The sequence below is a fragment of the Sprattus sprattus genome, assembly GCF_963457725.1.
Source record: "Sprattus sprattus genome assembly, chromosome: 15".
NCBI classification, from domain to species: domain Eukaryota; kingdom Metazoa; phylum Chordata; class Actinopteri; order Clupeiformes; family Clupeidae; genus Sprattus; species Sprattus sprattus.
In genome coordinates, this window is record NC_137913.1 from 8,207,833 (window position 1) to 8,232,832 (window position 25,000).

General features: G+C 43.8%; 3 protein-coding genes across 3 annotated transcripts in view; 1 reads left to right on the forward strand and 2 right to left on the reverse strand.

The window, feature by feature from the left end:
• gatd3l (glutamine amidotransferase class 1 domain containing 3, like) overlaps nt 1-66 on the reverse strand; it is a gene marked incomplete at both ends in the record, with an annotated part of 5,471 nt that extends 5,405 nt beyond the window's left edge. The window contains one exon of the mRNA XM_080852387.1: nt 1-66. This exon is cut by the window's left edge and continues 51 nt beyond it. Within this exon, the coding sequence (XP_080708513.1) occupies nt 1-66 (66 nt within the window).
• Nucleotides 67-10,791: 10,725 nt separating this feature from the next.
• tmem127 (transmembrane protein 127) lies at nt 10,792-13,345 on the reverse strand. Its single transcript, XM_080852386.1, has 3 exons — nt 12,497-13,345; nt 12,116-12,280; nt 10,792-11,201 (listed from the first exon to the last, which is right to left on the reverse strand). The coding sequence occupies exons 1-3, from the start codon at nt 12,732-12,734 to the stop codon at nt 10,891-10,893; spliced, it is 714 nt and encodes a 237-aa protein (XP_080708512.1). The 5' UTR covers nt 12,735-13,345; the 3' UTR covers nt 10,792-10,890.
• A 2,686-nt stretch (nt 13,346-16,031) lies between these two features.
• On the forward strand, nt 16,032-20,089 carry nkx6.3 (NK6 homeobox 3; the record flags this gene model as incomplete). Its single annotated transcript, XM_080852385.1, has 3 exons — nt 16,032-16,434; nt 18,411-18,580; nt 19,862-20,089. 3 exons carry the CDS (start codon nt 16,032-16,034, stop codon nt 20,087-20,089), a joined length of 801 nt encoding a protein of 266 aa, XP_080708511.1.
• Between the last annotated feature and the right edge of the window lie 4,911 nt (nt 20,090-25,000).

Sequence of the window (25,000 nt, forward strand, 5' to 3'; positions counted from 1 at the left end):
GCACGCAGGCTGTCGGCTGAGGACAGTGGAGGCCTTCTTGGTCAACAGGACCCGTGATGCCAGCATGGCCAGATCCCTCTCGTACTCAACACAGACTGGTGCAAGGAAAGAACAGGAACTCAACCAGAGTCCAGCAGGTGTAGTGTCCCTCAACGGCCGGTCCAAGTACCTGGGCCTGTCCTTTATAGCGTCGCCTCGGTGCACACGCGTCACAGTGTAAGCCCTGCTTCTCAGAAACTAAGACAAGCCCATTGTCTGGAGAATAAATAATACCACCCACGGCTGCTGCCACTCTCTCTTAGGTAATTACCTTAAGTCATTAGGCCACTGTGGGCATCCCGTCGACTGATCTGACAGTTGGATCAACTGTCACCTTTGATACGCCTGACGCTCTGCCCAAACGTCTGCTGCTCCAGCCTCAACCTCTCTCCTTTTCTTTCTCTCCCCCTCTTTTTTCAATTGTCGTTTTCTTTCTCTCTCCATCTTTTTTTTATCCGTCCTGCTCTTTGTTTTTCTCCCTCTTCCTTTATCTCTCTCTTTCTCTCTTCATTATATCTTTCAGCTAATCTGTTTGCTATTCGCTGGCTGTAGTCCATTCTGCAGGTCCAAGTTTAAGGGGCATCATTCTTCAGTGCATTCCTCACCTTAAAAAGACCACTTTCTTCTCCACAACCTCGGACCTTTACACTATCAGCATTGTCACACTTTCACTGAGGAACACATTTACACACTGGTATGTCATTACATATCAAAATATATCCCCCCAACACACACACACACACACTTCCCTAGCATAGAATGAGAAATATATACATTCAAAATATATAAGTATCTCTCAAATACATACATTTAAACCCATACTCGAACACAGTGGTATCTGACTAAGTTTAATGAGATGTCTACAGCTACTGGGTTTGATTTTTAGTTTATTTCAGGATCGTTTCACTGTGAAGCAACTTCAAGAATGAAGAGCTCACTGAAATGAAAGGTTACAGTATTTAACATGAGTACATGTATGCACTATGTGACACAATACACTGCTCAATATCTGGCACTTCTTTTTACACGAAAATATTGCATATAACTGGTGAACATAATTTCACCTATTTCGGATTCATTTCATATTTTGGTTCACAAACATGATCTTTAAAAAAACGGTTATCGTGAGTCCAATGTCATCAAACATCAAAAATAAAAGTAACCTTGGATACATTCAGAACCATTTACAGTTGGTTAAAAGTTGTTTTGTTTTTCTAGATGGAACAATATGAGGAATTATTTTTCTGTTGAATGAAAGCCATATCCCTGTAAAGCCCATTACTGAATACGGCAGTTGGTTAAACGTTGTTTAGTTTTTCTAGATGGAAAAATATGAGGAATTCCTTTTCTGTTGAATGAGAGCGACATCCCTGTAAAGCCCATTACTGAATGCGGCTCTTTAATTCTATAAGACCATGTGTAGTCTGACAGCAATAAGGCCATGCATCCTGGATAACCCACCCTGCCCAAAGCCTCGCACACACACACACACACACACACACACACACACACACTAACACACTCACCTGCCCAAAGCCTTGCAACAAACATCGGATTCACACTCTAACGTTGCAGAACTGTATTCTGTATTGTGTTTGTTTTTGTATTGTGTTGTTATGTTTATTTTGTGTAAGCACATTGAAAGCCAGTTCACCAGGTCAAATTCCTTGTTTGTGCAAACTTATAAATAAAATCTGATTCTGAACAATGATTAAGTGCTTGTGGCTGTTCTCTCACAGCCAGTGTCTGCTATCTGCTATATATTATTTTATGCACTCTATCCTAGTTTTTTTGTTTTATGTTCATTTGATGTCTATTTTAATGTGGATCACTGTGCATGTATTTTCTTTGTGCACGGAATTTCTTTGCTCTTAAGCACTTAGAGTTGCATTGTTTTGTATGAAAGGTGCTATAGAAATAATGACTACTTACTAACCAAGAGTGAGGTCATGCCGGGAAATATCAAACCGAGGCTTTAACGTATCGGCCGAGCGATAGCAAGGTCTTCATCTAGTCTTCATCACTTTCAATAACAAATCTTTGCTTCTACTGAATTTCCTCATGGCTGTTGATGTTTTCATTTTCATCTGGACAGTAAAACTCAAGACTCAAGTGTGATTACTTACGCTTATTTAGAAATTTACGACAGAGGGCAATACGAATCCGGATTGACCGGTGAGGAGGGCAATATGCGGGTGGCATGACCACGCGTTAGCCAATCAGAATGCTCCTACTGTTGTTGCCATATAATAAAGTTTATTATTATTATTATTATTGGAGCCGCATGTCTGCTGTGATTAGTGACGCCACTTCTTGCTTACACAAGTGTCAGTGTACCTCTGAGTTAACATAAATATGAAATGCTCAAGAAGAAATAATATTCACAACTATTCAAACGTTTTTTTTTTTTGGAAGAAGTTGTGGATCTCTCGTCGTGAGTAGGCTTGAGGTCAGCCCTTTGGCCCCGTGCGAGAGCTGGCAGCCAGGTCTGGTCACCTTCACTATAAACAGTGTCAGTGTCGGGAGACCAGGCAGCTTAGTCCAAGTCTGGGAAGGGATTTTGGCATCAGGGATGGAAAGACTCTAATAGAGTTCAACACAAGTTAACGTCTGGGCTCACTCAGTGCACTCATCCAAGGGCCCACAGGAAGAGACCATAGAGGGGTGTGTTTGTGAAAGCAGATTTTTATAGGCAGTTGGGTGAAAGGTCCTACGCCACTCAGCAGACATTTTGGTTATGCCTCCCGGCAGCTATTGGGTACGAACACAAACAGGCTTATGTGTAAATGACCTTGATACTGGATAGTCAAATCAACCTTCAAACTCCGGAGCAATGAAAGCATCAAACCGTGTTTAAAGTTTAAATTCAGATTTAAAAACAGATTAAATTCATTTTCAGCAACCACTCAAATTAGGCTAAAAACACTACATTTCTGGACTATGCATGTGGAAAGTTGAACAACAGAGCAATGTCTATGGTCACAGTACAAAGAAAATGGAAGGTAGTTACACCTTTGTCAGCAGCATGTTTGGCTCATTTGTAATATTGGGCAGGACCTCACTTCACAGATCTGTTAAATTCAGGGTTAAGGGCTCTCCCATGCATTCTGCCCTTGCTGGTCTGTAATGTCTAAGGGTCCTAATTTCATAAGCAATGAGCCCCATGGTCAGGCTTCACGCATTGGCAACCCTACAATGAGAATAGGCAGGGATTCCTATGTTCGTTAGTTTCATTGACACAAAACAGGGCGTAATCAAGCAAAAATGGATTTAGTGATTAGTGGATGTTGCGAGGAAGTCATTATAAATCATCCAATCACAATTATTCGACCATACCTCATTAACGTTGACACGGAGCTCGGTAATTGTTCTACAATAGAGCAAACAGCACATTTCTGGTCGCGAACGTAACGGTTTACACTAGAGTACATGGAACTCCCACATCTGTGCACTGTTCCACCCATGATATGAAATGATTTAATAAGCTTAAGGTCATACACAGCAGTCTTTGCGCACCAGACGCAGTCTTCACAGTCTCTGGTACAAATAATGAAAGAAGGCTTTCACAGTCGTTGAACATCAAGAACATTCTTAGGTCCAACACCCCTCCCCTATCCCTATAGCTTTATAATGCATTAACACAACACATATATGAATTTTAATTGGATTTGTTTCCAACAAACATGGTTGCCGCTGGAGAGCTGAGATGTGTTGATTCAAGTCTGTTTTAGAAGACATCGACAGCGCATTCATTTTGAAAGAGGAACAGGGAAACGCGATTATGGCATTTGTCGATCGAAAGATGTTATTGCCGTCCTTCCTACGGGATCCGGTAAACGTTTATTTATCAGCTGGCCCCCGATGGTCTACGTTATGGTCATACTACGCTGCTCTGATTGGTTGTTGGTAGCCTATATCCAATTGAGCGAAGAGGCATTTTTTTTCCTGGTTCGGTTGAAACACGCCCCATAATCACAGCCCAATGGGGCAGTATCAGACTCACATTCTGTATAAAATGATGAGTATGACAACGTCAGGCTACAAAAGCGGCATTCATTACAGTAAATTGCTGAATTGAATGCCAAACCTCCGAAAATAACAAGTATTTTTGAGTTTTGATATCTTGCCTATATGGGGGGGGGGGGGCTCTCAGTTATTCTGCTGGGGGGCCTCACGTGTTTCCGTTACATACTGGGGTGGGCATAAATTATTGTAACCTGGATCTGGACTGGGACAGAGTTCAACTGCTCTTATTTGTTGAAACTGTTAGAAGACTATTTACCCGTATACTACTAAATTCTCACAGTAACTGTGTTTCAGAGAAACTTCATCAGACCCTAAACCCTACTTTGTTTCCAGTCATTGTTGCTTCTGTTGTCATTGGTGCGTTGTCCTGATGAAATGGCATGGAAAGAGGCTAGTGAGGGGGCAGTGCGAGGTCTGATTTATTCTGCAGTTGGCATCTGTCTCCCAGTCAGGAGCTCCAGAAGACTGGCCAGGGCAGAGCAGAGCTGTCAGGCATGATTATGGGTGAACATCTTTACTGAGGCAGGACTCATGGGTGCTTTACGCCCTCTGCTGGTTCTCTGTTAGGCTGGTGACACTGGGTGAGCGTGTGTGTGTGTGTGTGTGTGTGTGTGTGTGTGTGTGTGTGTGTGTGTGTGTGTGTGTGTGTGTGTGTTTGTGTGTGTGTGTGTGTGTATGTGTGTGTGTTTGCTTGTGTATCCGTTTGTGTGTGTGTGTGTGTGTGTGTTTGTGGATTTGAGTGTGTGTGTGGATTTGAGTGTGTGGGATCATGAGTCAACAGTCTTGCGGAGGCGGGTCTTGTGGGTGGCTTGAGCTCTCTTCTGTCTCTCAGTAAAGCTGTTGCAGCTGGGTCTGATGGAGGGCAGGACCAGCCTCTCCCCTACACTGGCCTGGGCCTGAAGCCTGCACACACACACACACACACACACACACACACACACACACACACACACACACACACACACACACACACACACACACACACACACACACACACACACACACACACACACACACACACACACACACACACACACACACACACACACACACACACAGTTAAGACTGCCAACACAGCACCACACAGCATTTCATTTGTATATATTGTTTTCATATATTTCATACATTTATTGACATATATTGTATATATTTTTGGTTATGTCGTTTTGGAGTTTCTATGAAATTCTCTGCGAGGGTAGGACATGGACATAATGCGTAAGGTAAACATAGATATTTTTCTGTGTCTTTTGCAGTTTGTACAGTATGTGCCGCAGGCATACTTACGGTATATTTGTTGCAGGTCTTTGAGCGATCTTCGGTAACCTCTCATATCCTTCCCTGGGACACCAAACAAATCACATTTCATACAGGTGTGCAATGGACTAAATGGAACATTCTAGAACAGAAATTTGGAAACATTATGTGGGGGTATAAAGATACATATGATGTCATCTGTACCTCGGGCAGTCTGAGAGGAAGGAATAGGCTTCGTCAGACACTTGCTTCTTATTCAGGACAATGTCCTTCAGGACCGCCCTTAACTGCAACAGCTGAAATAGTCAGACAAAAAGACAGAAGCTGCTCAGCAGACCACCCTGACCCACAGGAGAGGACTGAAGCTAACGGAGGATAACCCTGTGCTAGCCAGACCTACACCCTGACCCTCAGGAGAGGATTGAAGCTAACGGAGGATAACCCTGAGCTAGCCAGACCTCCACCCTGACCCTCAGGAGAGGACTGAAGCTAACGAATGACAATATAGGTCTTTGTTTTTAACACTTTAAAGCTTTATTGTTTTTATTTTTTTGTATTCATTTTATTGTTTTTATTTCATGCATACATATATATATATATATTTCGCTAAGTGTGTTTGTTTGTTTGTTTATTTTAGATAATTGAATGTTTTCTCTGCACTCATAGCACATTGTGTCTATGTATAACATATGAAATTTGCTATATAAATAAACTTGAACTTGAACTTGATAACCCTGCGCCAGACAGACCTCCTGCGCCTGCAGCTTGTTGGCGCGGCAGAGCTGCTGGATGACGAGCTCACACTCCTGCAGGGTGGGGGCGCGGGGCAGCTCCGACGGGTGGCTGTGGACCCGCAGAGGATCCAGAGAGATGAGGGGGCCTCCCATGGCCTCGGGCTCCTGGCTCTGAGGGCCAGAGTGATCCACAATGTTTGAAGCACCGTCCCAGCTTGATGGAGGAGGGAGGAAAAAGTTAACTGTGAGTAAGTTGTCCTGTCTAGTTAATACAGTGAAAGGAATAGCCATCATCACAGTCCAGCATGTAGTAGGTCTGATTGCCTGTGCTCTGTTACCCGTGGGGTGCGAGGAGCAGAGAGGACCCGGCAGGACACTGAGAGGGGTCCAGTTCACTCCCACTGCCGGCTTGCAAAGAGGACGCTGTGTGACTCTCTGCATCAGATCAGTTAAAGGAATAACAGTGTTAACATTTTCACAATCTTTAGCATATCTTATCCACACTTACAATCCCCAAACACCCCACAAATATCTCAAGCCAATCAGCTATCATGACCCCAAGAACTAACTTTTTAGCGGTTGATATTTTATTTTATTGACTTAGTAGTAGAAAAATCTCTTTAAGCCATACATAACAACATCTATATTTTGCCCACAAACATGCACATTTCAATGCAAATATGACCACTTTTGTACAGATGGTAACATTTACAAGACTCCAAACAAAACAATTTTTTTTTTTTAATTCCACTAAAATCAGAATAATCTGTCTGATTTCAACCATATAATTTCCATTTCCTTTCACAGTACAGCATCTACAGTGATCTAGATTTGGTTTTGAAACAGCCAATTAGCCGCCTGGTGCTGCCTCGTCTGTCCTTTGTCGGTTTTTGTGACAATGACAATAAAAGTACTTTAAACTTTGAAATAACTGTTTGAACAGTGTCTGAAGGGTGGTTGCAGGCATTCTGTACCTAAGCACTGCAAGTGTCATACCAATTGTAAAACTGTACGTGACTAGCTCTAATGGTCACTTAATTATAGAACAGTAAAAAAAATTGAACGCATTGAGGATTGTGATGTGCAGTACTCATACCTTTGGACAGCTGATTAGTTTCCATGATCAATTTATACTGTAATTCTGTAAAAGTATTCAAATAATACAAATATTAAACACATTATTATCCAAGAATACAGCCTACACATTTCACACCGTTTAACATTATTTACTGCAGCAGAGCTAACATGCATGGCAATCTTAAAATAATTATGATTATAATTATGATTTATTACTAGAATAGAATCTGGATCATGCTACAAGCCTGCCTTACCCCTATTTTCGCGTTTCAGGGCATCGATCTCATTGTGTAGTTTTTCCAGCGTCTCTTTGTGTTGTTGTTGTAAGAAAATTACATCTTTCTCCAGTGAGGCAATTCTGGTCAGATCGGAGTCCATGCTGCGGGTGAATGTTCGTCCTTTAACGGTACTGTCCAGATGGGGGGCATTGGTGGGGCAGTCTCTGGGAAACAGTCGGGGGTATCGGGTCTTGTCCAAGGTACCAACGCGGGACCAGTTTGGAAGGTTTCGCAGAGGTGGTAGATTGCTGGTAGACATATTTTATTATTTAACATCTGTTTGTATCTTTTAACACATTAGGTGGGCTTACGTTCCCTTAATGTCGACCTTGAAAGGAGACTAGGCGAAGTATGTCCCTAACTAACGGTTAAACTATGAAATGTTCTTTGAAAATAGTTTCCTACGTTATATCCTGTTTCAGGCATAGCTAAGGTAATTATACTATCGCTAATGTGACAGTCAGAGTAACGCTAGCGATAACTGGTCAGGTAAAGTTTGATCTCTAGTTACCAGAATCATTCCGCGAAACTCATCAAACTGTGAAGTTATACAAATGTTGCATTCTGTAACATTAATGTTTGTAACCTAACGAGCATAGCCATAGCTAGCAGCAAAGGCGTCAATCAGGTTATACTAGACATGTCATGTCAGTTAGCTAGATATCGCTAGCTAGCTAACTTTACTTTATTTAGGCTATGTTAGCAGCATCAGCCTCCTAGAAGAATGCGGTAGGGCCATTATCCATAACTGATTGTAGCTTTAGAACAAGTCTTAAGAAGCATAGCATGAAGACAAATAAACAATACTTATTATGAGCTCCTCTCTAACGTTACGGCCTTAGTTGACAAGCTAAGTATTTATCTTACTTCCTGATACGCCGTCTGGTGTTTTATAAGTTACCATAGCAACAGAGCAACAGAGGGCTCGAAAAGAATGGACACTAACTAAATATAGATTAGGTCCTAAAGATGCTGTCAGCGATTCGGTTTGGCGAAAAGGTGTTATTTGAGCTCAATGCCCAATCAAATTCGTTGTGTGTTAATTGGCTTGGATTGTTAATGGCTCGGTCCAAGCCACTGTTTGATTCAGGGCTGTCTACGAACATTGGAGTTTGAGTGCAAACACTGAACTTGGACTGGACCAGTTCACTAAATCTGACAAAAAAAATCTCTACAAAATATTTGCCCACACTCTTTGAATGTGGTCATATGACAGCTGGGAGAAAATGAAAGGCCCACAGACAGTATACCAGTTTAGATTTTACTTCACATCTTTAAAACACATTATTAAAATGAAGCTACAATACCAAAATTAACACAAACAAAAAAAACAAAAACAAACAGAAATAAAACTGTATAAACCAACACAAATCACCTTTTCAGAAAACATTGCATGTAAAAATTCAACAGTAAAAGATTACAATCAGGTTCTCCCAATGTCAGCGTCCTGCCCCAATCGTCCTGCCCAACAGTGCATAGCCAGGACTCAAGCCATCACCACACAGTCCCAACAGAGAGAAGAAGAGTAATAATCAAACCAGAATCAGTCTTTCCCTCTCTCCCTCACACACACTCACACACACACGGCCAAATGCACCTTAAACACACTCGTCTGTGTGCCGCCAGGACGCTCTAACGCGATTGTGCACACACCCACGTGATTACAGACAATTGGGCCTAAAGAGTAAGTAGAAAAAAAAGAGTGAAAATATAACTATGTCCAAAATGTGATGGCAAATCTGACATATTGGTGTCATAAATGGCAAGACCCAAGAAGTGGTCCGTGGTTTGTCCTGGGTCCCTAACTCCGTATCCGTGTTCTCTCGTGGTGCCACGGAAAGACCAGTCAAGCCGCACGGCATGAAGACGGCCATTTCTAGACCAACGTTTACTTCCTCTGAGCAAAGCAAGCCAAGCACACGTTCGGGTATTTATTCTAAAAGGGAATAAAAATGCACACCCACCACTGAGCACCACCAGCTCTTCAATAAATAATACTAATAATAGCCTAAACTTTAAAAGGGAGACCTTACTTTTCTTTTTTTTTGCTTACATTACTTTTTGGATGCCAGGGGGCCGGTTTGGGACAGTTAATGAACCCTCCTGAGTCCATGTGGACGATCAAATAAATACATGGGGGAAAATCAGCTGGAGTGTCAATCAAGTGCAGGGGGGGGGGGGGGGTCATCAGGAACCTTAAAGAATGACAGAGCTATGGTTGTTGTTGTTAAAGTCTTCATGGAGCAGAGAAATCATCCAGACATTTCTGTGAAAGCTTTCGAAAACATCTCCCTGGAAAATATTCATGACAGCAAGTGAGGAACCCCAGGTGTCAAGGAGGGGAGATTGAGTATGAGAACCCAGAAGGCAACTGACCCTGGGTGACATTTGACCCGAGTACTGATCAGCGGCTCGGTGTCAAACCGGTCTTGGAGTCAGCTGGTCTCAGCGATGCCAATGAAAACTTAAATAGCACTCTGGCAACACTCATGTGAGTGGGTTAAAAATTCACTTTAATGACGTTTTCAGCGTTCTGTCGCTCATTAAAGCTAGTTTTTTCCCGCTCATACAAGTGTTGATGGAGTTTTATGAATCTTTTGGCAAACAACTGTTCCTCCATCCACCTCGTGTGAGGTGAAGTTGCCCCAGAACTTGTTTTTAAACTAAAACGTTTCAGCTGACTGTTGCCTCCATCCCAACTCCAGATTTACAGTGCCTCACACTGCTGTGTTGATGTTACCAGCCACAGTGCTGTCAGTAATAATACCACATATTTACTAATCCAGTATTATTGCATTTGAGGGTGAGATGCAGACGCCATCTTGGCTCCACCTCTGCTCATACAGTTGGTTTAAATGAAAGCCGAGTGGTAAACCGATAAACACCAGTAAAGCATTCAACAAAACGAGTTGTTACAATTGTGCGTGACAATGCGTGCCAGACAATACCAAACACTCTGAAGGACTCCGGTCACAATAGCCACACACACTCACTTGCAAGCTACTGCAAGAACGTGTCACACGGTGGTGCGGACAAAACGAACAGCCCCATTGCAGCCCAGACAGGTCATTTCATGCGATCGCAGCACCAGCAGCAGCCGAGATGAAACCCGCTTCCGGAGCGTGTGCACGGGAGGCGGGCAGGGCGGGACAGGACAGGAAGGAGCAGGGCCGAAGCAAGGACACAGGGACGCGTCAGCTGTCAACTGCTTATCACAAGGCAACCAGAGCCAGTGCAGCCGGAGTCCCTGGTGACAGCGAGGCAAACGGTGGCTTCTCTGAGGGGTTTGGGGGGCGTGAGAGAGGCTGTGGGGGTGGTGTCCTGGCCGAGGGAGATCTATGAGGTGTTCAGCAGGTGAAAGAGAGAGAGTGGGGGGGGGGGGGGGATGTGTTGCGTGTTCCCAGCTGTGGTGGCGTTCGATACGTGGGAGGGGGAGAGGGAGGGGGGGGGGGGGGGGGGTGGAGTACGGTGCCAAAACCCCGCTATGGCGTGTAGGCAGGGGGCGGCTGGAACTGATTGGCGATGTCGTAGTCTGCTGGGAAGGCGTCGCTGCCGTCCTCCATCTGAGCGAGGAGCTCCAGGGCCTGCTCCTCCTCCTCGCTGGGGTAGTGGCGCAGCAGGTTGGCAGCCGTGGCCAAGATGGAGGCGCCCCCCGCCCCCGCCACCAGGTAGAAGCTGATGGCGAAGGTGACGTAGATGAGCGAGCCGTGGTACTTCTTGTGCTGCTGCTGCAGAGCCAGGATGAGCTCCGACGCCCAGTAGCAGAAGCCTATGACCGTGGCGCACTGCAGGACTGAGGCCACACAGACAGAGACAGACAGACAGACAGACAGACAGACAGACAGACAGACAGACAGACAGACACAGAGGGAGAGCATTAGTACCACTGGGATTTTAATCTTTCAATGAGAGCTGAATAGACACTGCCAGGACTTTGCCATCACCGTATCTATCGGCTACTACAGATGCCAACAGTGAGCAGCATCTCTCCAATAAACTGACACTTGCCACTAATGCCCTTCTGACAAACTAACATTTCTATTGGTTTATATTTCTCCATGCTACAACAGGACAAGTTTTTCCTTCGTCTTTGGATGGAGGACTGTTGGCTATTAAAGACGTCAATGGTGGCCTACATCGGCTATACTAAATTACCGTCAGCTGAGTATGTACACTGTGGTCCTTATATGATCTGTCATCTTAAACATACTGTAGTGTGCAAGGGGAGACGCAGCTTTCATATATGTGTGTGATGTAGTGGAGTTTCCAGAATTCTGCGTGCTCCAAGTACACGACTAATTTTACACAGAAGTCTACATAGTGTCTGGTTCCCTTTTGTGTGTCTTAGTTCCCTTCGTAGCAAGCATATTTGCCCACAGTTACTGTCAGTTACGTAAAGGTTCAACCCATTGAACTCCTGTTGCTGTGTCAGTGCTTCCTGCTTGTTTGGTGTGTGAATCATAATAAAAAGTCTTGAAGCCAAAGAAGCCTGCGCCTTATTCCTGCTCGATTTTACAATACAAATATCTCAATACTAACAAGCATATGAACACGTTAACTCTTCTATTTCTCTCTCCATACCACAACAGATAAACTGTTTCACTCAGTATGAAATTACACATAGTTTGTCTCTCTGGGGGAAGTACTTGGCCTTTTTTCACCAAGAGCAGGTGTAGCTGGGTGCTCTTGCCCAGGTGGGGGTCTTACCTGTGAGGATGTGTGCGAAGGCGTATCTGCGGGTGATCTTGAGCGCCGGGTGCTTGGGCCCAAACACATCCAACAGGAAAGCCGTCAGGCTGCACAGGATCCCCAGGAAACAGAAGGCCGCGATAACCCGCAGCAGTAAGATGGTCTGAGAGTTAAAGCAGTAGTCTGCCAAACAGCACAGACAGAAGGTGAAACCGAAAGTATGTGTAGCGGGGGGGAAAAAACATGACGATAAATGTGTTAAAGTTTTCATGGCTAAACAACTTATATCTCACACAGCAAACAAGTAACTGTTTTTCTGTGTTAAACTAACACCCATTAATCACGTACAGTCGTGCCAGAACGTTACAAAAAAAAATGACACGGTGGCTTCAGACCTACCTTCCAGGAGCTTGGGGTCAGTGTATCCCAGGACGTCTGCCACTCCGAGCTCCTGTCTGGGGCAGGTCCCTCCGTGGACCCGGAGCCATGCGGGTTCGGCCAGGGCCGTACACAGGGCTGTGATGGAGAGAGCACCGGGAAGTGCCGAGGCCAGACTTCGCTCCGGCTGCTTGGGCAGCGCTGTGCCGCCTCGCCGACGTCGGTTTCCGGGAACAGCAGGTCCCGGAGGTGCGTACATGATCAAGCAAGAATAAACTACCTACTGTACCTGATATGCTAACAACAGTAAACGAAACTGAGGTCTCTTCTCAGGCTCCGAGTTAACGTTAGTGTCACTTCAAATTGCTGATTAAAATTGTTAAAACAACTCAGTAACTGAAATCTAACAAAGGGACTTGCGGACTGACAAGCAGCTACCAGTACGTATAGCTTAGATTGTTATCCTAAACACCCTATTTTATTCATCCGATCTTCCTTTCTTTCAATTTAATACCATAAAACCTTCGTCGACAAAGGTTCAGTGTTAATATAATGAAACTATACAGCAAAACACTAGGGAAAAGACTAATAACTAACGTTAGCTACCTAGCGCTAACTTCCTTTTGGCAAGGAAAACGTCACAGGCCAGGCTACTTTACGACGGGCAAGCTGTGTCAAAAAAGAGAAATAGCATCAGACGCTGTCCGCTTAGCTTACTGGGTGAAAACATGTATCACTCAGAATAAGACGCTTTCCCAACCTGTGTTCAGACCTAAAAAGACTAACTAAAATAAAATCCTGGCCATTTTGGCCCGTAGCTAAAAACAAAACAAAGCCTTCCGTCTAAGCTAGCTTTGTACATTCATTTCCCCTTCCTTCTCGCCTCTTTCTCGTTATATAATAGCCTCGACAAAGGAGATGTTTCGATCACTTTCTTGTTCTTCACTGCCACCTGCTGTTGCGGATCAGTACTGCATCTTAATAAATAAGCTTCCCTATGATGTCTACAAAAGTTCTGACACGAATCCCAGAGCTGATTCAGTTTAATTTAATTCAATCTAAACCATGTTTATAGGGCCACTGAGAGTGTGTTCTTCACCTGGTTACAAATAAATAATAATACAAATAATAACCCTGGTGTGGTCTGTCTGTCTTTCTGTCTACCCATGTGTCTGGAGTGGAGTGGAGTGAATAAGGCAATGGTGGAAAAATATTTTTTTGTCAAATTGTGTGTGTTTGTGAAAAATAAGATGGGGTCCCCATTTATCACATTTATGTCCTGCCCCCTGCTGCTCCTGCAGTGGTACTACAGGTGCTGATTAAGGCTTTGATGATTGTAACCAATTACTATAGAGTCTATAAGAGTCTATACAGACAACATTCAGGTGGTTGGAACAAGTACCGACTCCCTTTCTTGGGCGTTTAGGCAGGTCAAGTTCAACTCAGGAGTCCAGACCTCCAAGGACAAGAGGATGCAGTACACTCAGCCTGTGTTTGTGACGGAAGGTTTCTTGCTGGCATCACACACTTCTACTCTGGGGTCTATCCTGCATGATCACCTTCATCTTTACTGTAGCGTAATTACAATACAATCACATACAGTATAACACAGCAAAGCGCCAGCGTTCGTTTTCATGAAAAAATTATATTCATTAAAATATGAAATAAAAATTATATGTTTGTGTGCCTCTAAAAAAGCCAACGGCGGGAAATAATTATGGGCGTTGGTAGTTCTGGTGAGAGTAGTGTGTGTTTGCTGAGTGCAAAATGTACAGTTATTGTTCCTGTGCTGCCATCCTTTGTGTGAGATGTATTCTGGGATATCTGATTACCCAATTCCACACAAATAACCTGCTGATGCATCCTTGATCAAATCAGAGACTCATCAGTACAGAGGATCTTTGGTAAAACTCACAAATTGAGACCACTTCCGGGTATTGGATCAGTGCTTGGCTACATGCAACTCTTGAATTGGAATAGTTCTTGGGCTGTGATTGATGACACTTCACAAGTGGAGTCCATGGAAACGCAGGTACAGAGAAGAATGCATTTATGAGAGAACGCCCATACACTCACCTCACCTCATGAGTTCAAATCGTAAGACAGCACAAACATGGGACAGGTGATGTCACAGAGCAGCCACCCACTGACGAAGAAGAGGGAGGAAACAAGTCACCGCCATGCACCATCATCATCATCAATCATCATCATCAATCATCGTCATCAATCATTAACAGAATCACTACATTATCAACGGCCCCAATTCACAAGGTCACAAAACCACTTGAGCTTTATGGCTGTAGATCTTTAACATTTTAACACTAATATATTAAGTGTATTGGCATAACAGTAGTAAAGCTATAGGCCAACTGGTAAGAGGTGTGTAATATGTAAGTTAAGGTGTGGCTGTTAAACAATGAGACTGATGCTGTGATTCAGTTAGAAAACCTATTACACTCGTATAACTTACGTACAACATATGTACTCGCATGAACTCGTAATAGCAGTCACGTTATTCAACTGAGGTGATCACTGACATGGCGGAACAGCTCCTCTGGCCTTAATTCTTGAAAACAGCAGAGTCCATGAAGCATTCTCTCTTTACTTCTCTGTCCTATTCTATGATTGTATTCCCCCCCCTCTCACTCCCTTTCTCTCCCTCCTTTAGGCTGTCTTCCACTCTATGATTCTTGCTATTTTTATTCTTCCTTTTCCGATTCTCTCTCTCTCCCTCTTCCTCTCCCTTTCCCTTTCTCTGTTTCTCTCTCTCCCCCTCTCTCCTCCTCTCCCTCTCCCTCTCCCTCTCTCTGCATCGCCTCTTAATGCTTCACTGAACAGCAGCCCTGCTGCAGACCAGACCATCAAAAAGCAACTTATTCCCTCTCTACCTTTTCAAAAAACTATTAATCTGCCACTGTCCAATAAAAGGAAACAGCCTCCACCTGCCCAGCCAATGAGACTGCTTCGGGAGCCACACTCTGCCGGCCAATCGGAGCGGACATTCTAATGCGGCCCATCTTTATCTCGAAGGTGTCACCTCAACTTGAGGCGATTCTTATTTATGACCCCCTCAGACAGGGAGCTATAGCCAGCAGGCATCCGTCTCCACGAGCGAGCGCCAGAGGAGCTGTGTCAAAGGTGCCTCAAACCTCCAGTGTTGACTGAGGGAGTTCCCCACCTCAGCATGGCCCAGAGCCGGTGAGACATCCACGCAGACTCCATCTCCACCTGCTACCACCACCACCACTGCACGCGTGCTGATCTCAGGCCTGGCAGAGCGCCTCCTTGAGAAGCCCGCAACCCCTCCCTGGTACCAGACCCTCCAAGGCAGGAGTGCACTTATATGGGACTAAAAAGGGGGCCTGGATCTGCAAGTAAAGTCTACTGAGGGATTCGTTCGTAGAGAGAGTTCTCACAGTGTCACGTTGTTCACGTCAAACTCAAAGAAAGAGGTTCTTTTTTTGAAAGAGAGTATTTTTGGGAGTCTGATTTTTTTTTTCTTCCTGAAGCGAGCCCGTGCCCGCCTGTCAATCTGGAGTCGGAGGAGTCTCTGTCCATGGACCCGGGGTCTTTCCTCTTCAACGGCGGCGGCCTCGGCCAGTTCTCCTCGGACATCAAGGGGCCCGTGTGCCAGTACTCGGTGCCCAACTCCTTCTACAAGCTCAACCCGCAGTTGAGCGCGCAGCTGGCCGCGGCGGGCACCCCGCATGGCATCAGCGACATCCTCAGCCGCTCCATGATGGGGGCCCCCGGCGCCCCCCTGCTCTCGGGCTACCCCACGATGGGGGGGTTCGGAGCCACCATGTCTGCCCCGGGCATGTACTACAACAGGGACTACAACCCAGCCCTGGGCAGCTTTCCCAAGGCCCCTGAGTGCGCGGGGATGAAGGGCCGCACTGGGACCTGCTGGACAGACTCGCCGTACGAGTGCAGAGGAGGCAGACAGCCCTGCAGCAACAGTGAGTCCCAGGGCAACACTCTACTTTAACACTGTCATCTCATGGGGCACGCGTGGAGCTCTGCTATATTCCATTGAATACTAACTATTTTAACATTGTTACATTCCATTGAATACTAACTATTTTAACATTGTTACATTCCATTGAGCACTTTCTATTAACATTGTTATATTCCATTAAGCTATAACTATGTTAACATTGTTATATTGCATTAAGCTAAAACTACTTTAACATTGTTATATTCCTTTAAGCTATAACTATTTTAACATTGTTATATTCCATTAAGCTATAACTATTTTAACATTGTTATATTCCATCAAGCTATAACTATTTTAACATTGTTATATTCCTTTAAGCTATAACTATTTTAACATTGTTATATTCCATTAAGCTATAACTATTTTAACATTGTTATATTCCATTAAGCTATAACTATTTTAACATTGTTATATTCCATTAAGCTATAACTATTTTAACATTGTTATATTCCATTAAGCTATAACTATATTAACATTGTTATATATAAATTAAGCTATAACTATTTTAACATTATTATATTCCATAAAGCTATAACTATTTTAACATTGTTATATTCCATTGAAGACGGACTATTTTAACATTCTTATATTCCATAAAAACATTCTTATACTCCTGATGCACGCCGTGAGTACTGATCATTTTAGCATCATCATATTTCAGATGGACTTGATGAGCAGTAACTATTCAACCATAATCATATTTCTGACACACACAATAAGCACTTGCTTATTTACACCCATGCAAATCATTCAAGCTATTTTAGCATTATTCTATTCCTGATGCACACATTGAGCAGTAATCATTTTGGCTTAATCATATTCCTGACACATGCACTAACACCCCATCATCCGTTTGCCCTTTATCACCCGTGTGCCTTGGCAGTTAGGGACACTCCTCTACTGCATACAGCATGTTTGTTATGTTTATTCTCATATTTGTCAGAAGACATTCAAATGTTGTCACCCCACTTCCCTCTGTAGTCTCACGAGCTGAGAGGAGAGAAAGGCTTTCTCGTTAGAGAGAGACTCATGAGCCTCGTTAGAGAGAGGATCATAAGCCTTAGCCTTAGATTTTGATGTCCGTCTTCTACATTATGAAGCTGACAATTGAAATAAGCTGTATTTTCCTTAGTTAAACACAAGACGTCAAATCTCCTGTTAAATGATTTGATGATAAGCAGATTAGTTTTATTGTTTGTAAATGTCATTGAGGTGTTAAAGTAAATGTCAGATTAAATCAGTTGGATGATGCAGTAATCTCCAAATGTAAAAGGTTTCCTTTGCCACTCTCTAATAAGGTCCAGTAATTCTGTTAGAAATTAAATAAGAAACAAATACCATTGCATTCAATGTAATTCAATTGTTTTTATAAAACTAGTGTGGAATTATGAAAGGATGAGGAACGTGTGCAACAGAACTCAATGTAATAGTGGTGAAGTTTATACTAAAACAGGTGCTGTGGATACTCACACATAATGAGGAAATGAAATCTCATAAACCTGCATCATGAATTCATACATTATGAGTATATTTAGTGGCTTGTGTTTTTTTTGGCAAAAGAACAAATGTAAATGTTTATACATTTTTTATACAACTTCATTCTGTGCTAAAATTAGAGTAAATAAAGGTCATTATTAAATCAATATTAAAAGTAGAATCAATTGTATTTATATTGCATGTCTCTGTGCTGACAGATGACCTGGTTATTTCTGAATTCTTATTGTGGATGACCTGGTATTTCTGAATTTTAATTGTGGATCATCTGGTTATTTCTGATTCATTTTCTGCCGTTCCATCTCTGATAACTGGTCATAAACATGAACTCCATGAGTAGATAAATGATCCAGTATGGCGATAAGTGTTATATTGTCTTAATTGCCCCGTCTGATTTCTCAGCGTTTTTCTGATTTCTGAGTTTTTCTGGTCTCTTCCGTACAGACGGCGGGCACATGGGGGACGCAGGGGGCAGGAAGAAACACACTCGGCCCACCTTCAGCGGGCATCAGATCTTCGCTCTGGAGAAGACCTTCGAGCAGACCAAGTACCTGGCCGGACCCGAGAGAGCCAGGCTGGCATACTCACTGGGCATGACTGAGTCTCAGGTGAAGGTAAGAGAGAGGAAAGAAGTTCACACATATGCAGACACACACACACACACACACACACACACACATACACACACACACACACACGTGAATATAAACACACACATACACACACAAACAAGCACACACACACACACACACACACACACACACACACACACACACACACACACACACACACACACACACACACACACACACGCATGTTTGGCCTGCTGCTGTCTTGTCAGTCATTGACTAATGTTTCTTGCAATTTGCTGTGTTTTCTGTTTTTGTTTTAGTTTGTTTTGTTTTTGTTTCCTGCTATATTTTAAGTCATGTTCACCTTCACCGTATATGAATATATACACACACAAGAATATATGTATACATGAACACACACGCATGTGCACACACACACACAACAACATATACATGCACACACAGACATAGACACACAGAAGAATATATATATATACATGAACATACATGCATGTGCACACACAAACACACACACACAAAATTAAATAGAATTCAATGTTGTGTTTTTGAATACACACCAAACTATTTAAAACAACCTACCTTTTAAATATCATGCACTAAAAGGCAGTACAGGTGGAAACCCCCTAAATTAACAGCATGTATCCATTTCTGCTTTTTAGTTTAGTGATATAGCACTTAGTATACTTTCATGGGCCATAAGACGCACTATATTTACCTCTTTAAAAGAGTGCATGAAATTAGAATTTTTTTTCACTCACTTAAATATCCAAACAACTGGTGACTCTTGAACCCACGTGACCCCAATCAGGAGCCAGGATATTCTCACCTGTTCCCTGATACTGAGAAGAAATAAAAAATGTCACAACTCTATGTAGTATTTTTTTTAAGACTTATTTTTGGCCTTTTTGGCCTTTAATCGATAGTTGTATTGAAGAGTGGGACAGGAAATGAGAGGGAGAAGAGGTGGGGAGTGGACAGGGGAAATGACATCAGGCCGGAATCGAACCTGTGTCATCCATGGGCCCCCCCAACTCTATGTAGTCCTGTAAAAGATAAACAATAGTGCTAATAGATCTCTAAAAATGTAATTTCTAAAGGCCACCCTTGTATTTATTTAAATTTTTCTTATTTTTTTTCTTATTTCTTTTCTTTTCATTAATATAGTTCTGTTAACCTATTTTCCAATGTATGTGTGTACTTTATTTCTGTTACTGTATGTACAATATGTTTCTTACTTCCAATAAAGGCCAAGTAAAATTTTTTTTAAATGTAATTTATTCTGCATGTCCTGCTCCTCCACAGGTGTGGTTCCAGAACCGGCGCACTAAGTGGCGAAAGAAGACCGCGTCAGAGCCCAGCTCCACCCAGGCAGCAGGGGGCGACGGAGCGGGGGACGCGTCGGAGAACGAGGTGGAGGACGAGGAGTACAACAAGCCCCTGGACCCCGACTCGGACGACGAGAAGATCCGACTGCTGCTGCGCAAACACCGCCGTGCTTTCTCTGTGCTCAGACTGGGCCCTCATGTCTGAGACTGACACCCACACCCACACACACACACACACACACACATGCACACACACATACACACTCATGCACACACACATACACACACACTCATACACAAACACAAACACACACACACACACACACACACACACACACTCATACACAAACACAAACGCGCGCACACACACACACACACTCACACATACATACACACACGTGCAAACATACACACATACACACTCTCTGTCTCACAAACACACACACACACACACAGCCGCACATACAAGCGATAAGGAAACCGGTGTCAACAATTGGATTCAAATCTAAACAGACCATGACTCAGTAGGCCTAAAAAAACAGGCATTTGTTCATTTCTCTTAATTATATGTAAAGGCAGATTCAGTTGATCATAAACATTTGTCAGTTCTTATGCACAGAATGATGTCATTTCCTCTCACTTGTTGTGTGCCCTTGAGTGTAAATAGCAATGCCAGAGCAACTGTAGATTATTTATTGTCCTGCAAATACAGGCGTTTCCAGAACTGTTTCTGTCCCCATGAGGGACATGGCTGTGATATGTCTTCACCATGTTGTGTCTGTCCTCAGAGGGACATGGCTGTGATATGTCTTCACCATGTTGTGTCTGTCCTCAGAGAGGCATGGCTGTGATATGTCTTCACCATGTTGTGTCTGTCCCCATGAGAGGCATGGCTGTGATATGTCTTCACCATGTTGTTGTGTCTATCCTCAGAGACACATGGCTGTGATATGTCTTCACCATGTTGTGTCTGTCCCCATGAGAGACATGGCTGTGATATGTCTTTACATGTTGCCTACAAGGGAATGACTGGACTGAAGCTGTGTAAAATAAATAATTATTCTGCATTAAATCTGTCCTCGCTGCTTCTGCTGTGATAGCTGTGTGTTGTGGAGTGTGACACGTGTCATGTAGTGCAGATTTACGTCCATGCAGGGGAGTTAAGAAACAGACCCCTCCGATCAATACAGGTCAAAAAAACACACACACACACACACACACACACACACACACACACGTTTCACTGGCTTTTCTGACTACGGATAGCTGTGTGTTGTGGAGTCTGACACGTGTCATGTAGTGCAGATTTACGTCCACTCAGGAAGTTCCAGAAACAGACCCCTCCAATCAATACAGGTCAAAGGTTAAACTCTGAACCTCACCAAGCACACACGGAGACACGCCCATTCCACAAGACTCAGGCGCAGCAGCGTCCCTCACACACACACTCACTCACACACACACACACAAACACACGGACAGGGGGATCAGGGGTCATACTGCTGGATGCTCTGCCCTTTTGAGGCTGGGGGAGCAGTGAGGAGTTCGATTGAACCGGGGTTCACTGGAGAGAGAGAGCGAGAGAGAGAGAGAGAGAAAGAGAGAGAGAGAGTCAGGCCACTGTCCACAGGGATCCATCACTCAGCCCCTCCCTCTGCCAGCTCCTGCCCAGGGAGGGGGCAGATGGTGGGGAGGCGGATGGAGCAGAGGGTGGGGTAAAGGGGCTGGAGCTCCAGAGACAGCAGCCAGAGATAGTGGCTTATTGTGTGGATCTACGGGGGTGTGTGTGTGTGTAGTGGCATATAGTGTGGATCTATGTGTGTGAGTAGTGGATTATAGTTTGGATCTACGTGTGTGTGTGTGTCTGTGTGAGGTTGTAGTGGCTTATAGTGTGGATCTATGTGTGTGTGTAGTGGCTTATAGTGTGGATCTACATATGTGTGTGTGTGCCTGTGTGAGGTTCGTAGTGGCTTATAGTGTGGATCTATGTGTGTGTGTAGTGGCTTATAGTGTGGATCTACATGTGTGTGTGTGTGTGAGTGTGTGTGTGTGTAGTGGCTTATAGTGTGGATCTACGTGTGTGTGTGTGAGAGTGTGTAGTGGCTTGTAGTGTGGATATACGTGTGTGGATATACTTGTGTGTGTGTGTGCTTGTGCATGTGTATGTGTGTATGTGAAGTGGCTTATAGTGTGGATCTATGTGTGGGTGTGTGTGTGTGTGTGATTGTGTGTGTGCATGCGTGTGTTTGTGTGTGTCTAGTGGTTCATAGTGTCGATCTATGTGTGTGTGTGTGTGAGTGTGTGTGTGTGTGCGTGCGAGTGTGTGTGTAGTGGCTTATAGTGGCTTATATCTTCTCCAGGTCCGAGGCGGACTTGCCCTGATGAAGTGAACCCACAGGGTCTTCAGGGGCTGTGGCAGTGACACGTCCTTCAGCTTGCAAAAATGCATTGCAATAAAAAGAATGAAAATAAATGCAATTACAGTGATATCACTCTCTCACACACTCTCACACACTCTCACACACACACACACACACACACACACACACACACACACACACACACTCTCACACACACACACACACACAGGTACACACACACACACTCTCACACACACACAGGTACACACAGACAGGGACGTTACACATGGTTGAATGCACTTAATCAATGACGGTTTTATTAGTGTTCAAACATATGCACTGGACGTCAGTTCCAGTCTGTTAGGTTCGTGGACACGTGATGCCTGTCCTTGCATGGAAAGCAGCGGCCAGCTCTACTGTCTCAGGGCAGATGAAGCCCTGCTAATAAAAGGAGCATGTCCATTGGGTGGGGGGGGGGGGGGGGGGGGGGTCAGTCATGCCTCTTTAAGTCACAGTTAAACTTCTCATCGAATTTTCCAGCATGCAATGGAGTTATTCACACATGAGCAGTTCTGGTTGTAAACTGTGCAGATCCAAATGAAACCAGAAAATAAAGACATGGGTTGAATAACAGAAAGATTAATTTGCCGATACCCACATCTTATACCCACATTTTAAGTCGGGGGCACTTTGCTAACTTACAGGGGCAACTTCAGGTCAAATGCGCCAAGTGAGATGCTTTATGATTCTCCACCCCCCTCCCCCCCCCCCCCCTCTGGCTCTTGCATGGTTGGCCCTACAGCAGTGATTAATCATTCCTGCTATTTGTCAACTGCACAACACAGAACAAATGGATGGTAATTGGTGTAAGTGCTGTTTACTGGACGGCCTAATTTTTTATTGAATGTGTTTTCAGGCATTACATTTGTCTTTGCATGTTTTAAATGTATCCATCAGCATGACTAAACTAACAGTTTATGCGCACAGGTTGCGTCTCTGTACCGCAGTCAGAAAAGCCAGGAAAATGTGTGTGTGTGTGTGAGTGTGTGTGTGTATGTATGAGTGTGTGTGTATGTGTGAGTGTGTTGGTGTGTGTGTGTGTGAGTGTGTGTGTATGTGTGAGTGTGTCTGCACTGCACTGTCTTGCTGCTGCTGGTGCCCTTGGTCAGCCCCTGGCCAGAAGATTAAACACAATATTAGACCCCCATTTGTTTCTTCCAATGCGGAAAAGGTGACGATTAGATCAAGAACAACTCCCCACCCAGCAGGAGTGTGTTTTCTCCGGCCTGAAGTGCTATTGACACACACACACACACACGCACACGGATGCAGGAGCACAAAGGGAAGGCGACCCCGCACCGTTCACCTTCAGCCGCAAACTCAATTGCTCATTTTTTTGAAGAGAGATGTTAATAGGCAGTCACAGTGCACCACAGACAGATCTCTCACTTTGAAGGAAGACCTTTCCACGGGGCTGTGGGGTCTCGTTTTTCAAGGCTGGCAGGGTTCTGATGGAGGCTGAAGTGATGCGTTTCATGTGTGTGTGTGTGTGTGTGTGTGGGGGGGGGGGGGGGGGGCTTGCAGAGCTGTGTGAGGCTTGTGTAGATGTTTGTGTTTTTTAGTGTAGATGTTAAGGACATGATTCTGCATTTCTTGAACAGCTGCTTTAAAAAAAAAAAAAAGTATAGTAAAGTTTTAGTATACTTGCCTGTGTTTTTAGTATACTTGTCTGTGTTTTTAGTATACTTGTCTTTGTTTTTAGTATACATGTCTGTGTTTTTAGTATACATGTCTGTGTTTTTAGTATACATGTCTTTGTTTTTAGTATACATGTCTGTGTTTTTGTTTCAGTGGAGTTTTCCCATAAGGTTAGGGTTGATTGTATATGCTTGTGTGAACATGTTTGCCTGAGATTAGATGTTTGGTAATTGAAATTGAAAGCCTTCATGGTCATTGTTTGCTCCTGTTGGTGCCACGAGGGACAACACATCACAACACAAATACAATAACTAACAAATAACAAGTGCAGTGGTATGGAGTAGTACTCCCCCTGAGGTACATTGCACAATAAGTAATAGATACACATTCATTAGGTGCCTGGGATGGCATAAGTGACTTGCAGTAGAATAAAGTGACTTTAATGTCAATATTGCGCATTGAATTCTGGTTTTAGTGCATGTCTGAGTTTAATGTTTTGATCTGTCGGGACACTGTCCCTTAGACGCGTGGTCCTTGCGCTAGAGTATGCTTGTACGTTTGTGTATATGAGATGTTGTGTGTACGTGTTTGCCTGAGATGTTGTGTGTACGTTTGTCTGAGATGTGTGTATGTGTTTGCCTGAGATGAGTATGAGATGTTTGAGTATGTGTTTTGCCTGAGATGTTTGTGTGTACGAGATGTTGTGTGTACGTGTTTGCCTAAGTTGTGTATATGTTGTGTGTACGTGTTTGCTTGAGAAGTGTATGAGATGTCTGAGTGTATGAGACGTTGTGTGGACGTGTTTGCCTGAGAAGTGTATGAGATGTCTGAGTGTATGAGACGTTGTGTGGACGTGTTTGCCTGAGAAGTGTATGAGATGTCTGAGTGTATGAGACGTTGTGTGGACGTGTTTGCCTGAGAAGTGTATGAGATGTCTGAGTGTATGAGACGTTGTGTGGACGTGTTTGCCTGAGAAGTGTATGAGATGTCTGAGTGTATGAGACGTTGTGTGGACGTGTTTGCCTGAGAAGTGTATGAGATGTTTGAGTGTATGAGAC